At 53.4% G+C, this 5250-nt stretch overlaps 1 protein-coding gene across 1 annotated transcript in view; it reads left to right on the top strand.

Annotated features, from left to right (window-relative positions):
- The first annotated feature begins 2421 nt into the window (after nt 1-2421).
- Nucleotides 2422-5250, top strand: part of CHCHD6 (coiled-coil-helix-coiled-coil-helix domain containing 6) — a 204046-nt gene continuing 201217 nt past the window's right edge. Inside the window, exon 1 of the mRNA XM_056129578.1 lies at nt 2422-2611. Coding sequence (XP_055985553.1) covers nt 2525-2611 — 87 coding nt within the window. The 5' untranslated portion in view covers nt 2422-2524. The remainder of the gene's footprint in view (nt 2612-5250) is intronic.

Genomic DNA, 5250 nt, shown 5'->3' with positions numbered 1-5250 from the left:
GCTCCAACTGGCTCAAAGGTCAACTGTATTTTCTTTTTTTTTTTTTTTTTTTGGCCACATACACCCAGCTGTGCCCTGGGCTTCCTGCTGGCTTTGCACTTAAGGATGGCATTTGGTGGGGCTCAGAACACCATATGTGCTACAGGGGTTCTAACGCAGGTTAGCTGTATGCAAAGCAAATACTCTACTCTCTGGACTATTTCTCTGATACCCTCAAAGGTCAGCTGTACTTTGTTTGCTTGTTTTGGGGCCGTGCCTTCTGTGTTCAGGTCTTTCTTCTGACGCTGTGGCAGGGTTTATTCACTCCATTTTGGCTCTGGGGATTGAACCCGGGTTGGCAGCCTGCAAGACAAGTATCCTACTCACTGTACTATCACTCTGGCCCCCTCACGGGTCAATTGTATTTTGAATTAAATGAGCGGATGTTCTTGTTCATGAAGCTTCTTGGGCCACCCCACTTCTGGAATGTTCTCCGGTTGCTTCACATATTGTCAGACTGTCTGATCTTGCACCTTCACTTTTCCCTCCTCTGCCTTCCTTTCCCCATGACTCCAAAAACCTCTTCCTCTTTTATGTCCCAACCCAGTGTTTCCCGGACCCAGATTGCAAACTCAGTCAAATGCTTTCTTTGGCAAAACCCTGAAGCAACTCAGATGAAACAAATGGGAGTCTTCATTCCAGGTCACCCTGGATCCTTATTTATATGCTGAGTATGATAGGATCTTACTGGATATGATCCTTACTTATACGCTCCTCCTTATGTAACCTCTCCTTGCCAATCATGAACTCAGCGCTTGGCAACGCCATGTCCCATGCATGCTGCGACGTTCCTTAGAGACAGCCTGCTGAACACTTGGGACTGTTCATTGTCCTCCTAAGGCATTTAGACTAAAGCTCTGGGCTGCAAAAGTCTAATGATCTGGGTTCCTTGGCTGGTCCTGGGATCCCTTGTCACTTCCCTTCTTCCTTCAGTGTGTCAAGACCTTTCCTGCCTGAGTATGTTTCCAGCAAAATTTTTCTGCCTTGTTTTCCTGATGGACTCTACTTGTCTCAATTCAAAAGCATCTTCTTTTAAAAAATGTTTTCTTTATTTTTTGGGGGGGGAGGGGTTGGAGCAATAACACAGTGGGTAGGGCGTTTGCCTTGCATGAGGCCGGCCTGGCCGACCCAGGTTCGATTCCTCTGCACCTCTCGGAGAGACCGGCAAGCTACCAAGAGTATCTGGCCCGCATGGCAAAGCCTGGCAAGCTACCTATGAAGTATTCAATATACCAAACACAGTAACAAGTGTCACAATGGAGATGTTACTGGGCCTGCTTGAGCAAATCAATGAACAACGGGAGGACAGTGACAGTGACAGTGATTTTTTTTGGGGGGGTTGGGGGAGACGGGGTACACCTGGTGATACTCAGGGGTTACTTCTGGCTTTGCTCTCAAGGGTCAATCCTGATGGAGTTTGGGGATCATATGGGATGCTAGAGATGGAACTTGGGTTGGCCACATACAAGGCAAGTACTCTATCGTCTGAACTATAGCTCCTTCTCTTCTTTTCCTTTTTTTACTGGGGAGGTGGGTAGGCACCAGGAACTGAACCCACGATCTTACACATACCAGGTGAGTACTCTACCACTCACTGGCCGCATTCAGGCCTGATGTGTTTCTTCGAAGAAGTTCCTCTGATCTGTCAGATTAACAGAGGCCTTTTGTTAATTTCTCATGGTATCACGGTGGTGAAAGTTTTCATTGATGATAATTTATAGCGGTTAATGAGTTTATTTGCCTCCTCAACCCCCTCCTTCATTACAATTAAACCCAGTTTATCTTTGTGTTCTCTAGGGCGAGGTCTCTGCTTGCTGGAAAGTGACAGCGATACCACTTTGCTGAATGAGTGAAGAGCCATTCATTGCTTCCATGTGACCCGCTCAGCCTCCCTGGTGGCCACTTGGTCTCAGAACATCACCCCAGACTTTTGTTTCCAAAATATCTATTTATTTAGGCTTTTTGGTTCAGACACAGCGGTGCTCGGGGTTTACTCTTACCTCTGTGCTCCAGGGATCACTCCTGGTGGGCTCAGGGGACCATATGGGGTGCCGGGATGGAACCCGGCTGAGCCACGTGCAAGGCAAGCGTCCTACCGGGTGTAGTATCATCCCGACCCCCCCCTCAAAAAAAAAGAAACTTCTCTTCCAAAGCGAGCGCCCGACCCTGGCGCACACCCCGCCACTCGAGACTCGGTTAATCTCCCCATTCCTTGCTGGGGTCCAGCACGCGTTCCCCGGCGTGGGCACCACGCCTCCCTGCCCTCGCAGCTAACAGCCAAGCCCCGCGCCGCAAAGACTACAGTCCCCACAATGCCCCGCGCCACCCGCGCCATCTGATTGGCTGGCGCTGGGCCGGCGGCCAATCAGGCGCGAGTTTTTTGGCTCGTGCCGCTGCGCCCGGAAGAAGCGCGCACGCCGGGGCCACCGCCACCCGGCGTCTGTCCGGTTGCTCCGGGAGCCGGTCTGTCCGCCCGCCTCCGGCCATGGGGAGCATCGAGAGCAGCGAGGCCCGCAGGGTGTCCTTCGGCATGGACGAGGAGGAGCGCGTCCGGGTGCTGCAGGGCATCCGGGTGAGCGCGCGGCGGGGCCGGGGGGCGCGCCGAGGCCGTGGCCGGCCCGCGGGGAGGGGCGCGCCTGGCTCGTCGGATTCCTCCCAACGCTCCCGGCGGCGGGCCCTGGCCCCGAGGGGCCCGGGGGTCCTCCGCCCGGGGCGTGGCCGCTTCCCGTCTCTCCCCCCACCCCCACCCCCGCCCCCACCCCCACCCCGCCCCGACGTCGGGCTGGGGGCCCACCGCCCTGGAGGCTCCGATTGGTCCGGTCCTGGCTGGCTCGGATCTTCCCGGACCCCAAGTCTGTGCCCCGAACCCCCCTTGGCGCGCGCCCTGCTGTGTGGCCACGAGGTGCCGCCGGCCCTGGACCACCGCCCAGGGCGCTCGGCTTGACCCCCATCCCCGCCGCCGTCGGCTCTGCAGCCCCTCAGGCCCCGTGCGACGTCTGCCGGAGTTGCGAATCAGATCATGTGCCCCGTTTCCATCCCCATTTTCCATCCCTCCGAGTGCCCATCGCATGGTTCGTCCCTCATCTCCCGTCCTGCGTCCCGTCACCCTCGTCCCCTCCCAAGCCACCTCCCCACGCACCTGCCAGGTCCTCTCCTCCAACCCCTGCCCCAGCCCTTCTTCCCCTTCCCGGGAGAATTCAAGTACAATCTGGAACTCCTCCTCCTTTTTTTCTTTTAAAAGAGCACGCACGCATCAGAATTTGGAAGGTGGCCTGCTGCTTCCCGGTCTTTGCAGTCTTGGGTTCCTTAGGCCAAGACTCTTGTCCCATTTGGAAGTCTGTCCCCAGTCTCTTGAGAGAGGAATTCTAGGAGGCTATGCTCAGGACAACCAGCCTGAGTGATGAGCTCACGCTCCAGGGTCACCCAGGTGTCTGGGACTGACGCAGACCACCCTCGGACCTGTCCATGGAGGGCCACGCTTCTGCCCATGCCTGCCAGGCAGCGCGGGTGCTCTGCCCATAGTCTGGCATCTCTGGGGCTGCACCCTGATAAAGGGGCCGTAGTAAGTGATGTTTTGGAGCTGGGTGTAGTTGAGTTAATTGGGGGCGGGGGGAACTCAGGAAAAATGCCAGGAGGCCAAACTTCTGGGCAGGTGCTTATTAGCTGTGAGACCTGCGTGGCATGGTCACCAAAATATTATTATTTTTAATGGAATCAGCAGGAAGACAGTGATGACAGTGATACAGTGAATGGAATCACTGAGAGATACACAGTTTCAACAGTTATAGAGTTGTTCATGGTTGGGTTCAGTTCCAACACATACCTCTCTCTCTTTTCTGTCTCTGTGTGTGTGTGTGTCTGTCCTGTCTGTCTCTGTTCTCTCTCTCTCTCTCTCTCTCTCTCTCTCTCTCTCTCTCTCTCTCTCTCTATTTCCTGTGGTTTATAGTACTGTTAGTGAAAGGGTATCACGCATTTACCTTCTTCCAGCACTCAGTTCTTGTCCAGAGCGATCATTTTCCAACTGTCATTGTCATAGCGGTCCCTTCTCTATCCTAACTGCCCTCCCCACCCCCTGCCCCCTTGTGGCAAGCTTCCAACCCTGGACCAGTCCTGGCTCTCGTTTCTACGGTCTTTCATTATTCTTATACTGTGTGTTCTCATATCCCTCAAATGAGTGCAATCAGTCTATGTCTGTCCCTTTCCTTGTGACTCACTTCACTCACATAACACTCTCCATGTCCATCCATGTGTAAGCAAATTCCTTTACTTTCATTTTTCTTAATGGCTGTGTAGTATTCCATTGGGTCACCACAGTTTTTAAAAAGTGGGAGAAGAGGATGATAATGATCAGTGATGCATAAGAGAGAATGAAAGTGTGTGGAAGTATTGAGTAAAACCAGGGTTTTTGGAGACTTCTCTGAGCCAGCCTGCCCCTCCCTCTCTCCCTCCCTCCCTCCTTCCCTTCCTCCCTCCCTCCTTCCCTTCTTCCATCCCTCCTCTCTCTCCTCCCTCCCTCCCTCCCTCCCTCCCTCCTCTTCTCCCTCCCTCCCTCCCTCCCTCCCTCCCTTCCTCCCTCCCTCCCTCCCTTCCTTCCTTTCCTCCCTCCCTCCCTCCCTCCCTCCTCCCTCTGCTTGCATGCCTGGTTTGATAGGGAGGTCAGAGGAAAGAGTATGAGAATAAAGTGTTTTGGTATAGCAATTTTTTATTGCTAGCTGAAGGGTGCGGAGCCCCTTGCCTTTAGACAGCTGAATGAAAACCAGTAAGAATACCAGTTGGATGAGCCGAATGACAGGGTCACTTAGCAGAAGCTAGCTGCCACAAAAGAATCTCTGCCCCAGCTCCTTCAGAGCGAGTGAAATATTCGGAAAGACCACTTGCATTTAATTCCCCCTACCACAACCTCCCCCTTCCCTTGCCTGGTCTTGGAAAGTGCCCTAGTTCCCTTAAAATTAAATGCTGGGGTCTTGCTGATTTGCACGCTTATTTGCATAAATTTACATACCGAGTTCAAGCCCTAATTCCATGGAAGGTAAAGAAATTTAATTAATGCAAAATGTTGCAATTAAATTCAGCTCCAGTTTTCAGCCCAAGCCTGTGTGAAATACATAAAGATTTCAGTTTATCAGCCTCCTCCAATGAGAGTCGGCAGGAGCGCGCCGTGTCTGTCTGTCTGCCCGCCCGCCTTTGCCCGTGGCCACCTCTGATTGTGCA

The sequence above is a fragment of the Sorex fumeus genome, unplaced genomic scaffold, assembly GCF_029834395.1.
Source record: "Sorex fumeus unplaced genomic scaffold, SorFum_2.1 ptg000072l, whole genome shotgun sequence".
Lineage (NCBI taxonomy): Eukaryota > Metazoa > Chordata > Mammalia > Eulipotyphla > Soricidae > Sorex > Sorex fumeus.
The sequence above is the reverse complement of the archived record's forward strand: the minus strand, read 5'-3'. Positions and strand labels throughout refer to the sequence as shown.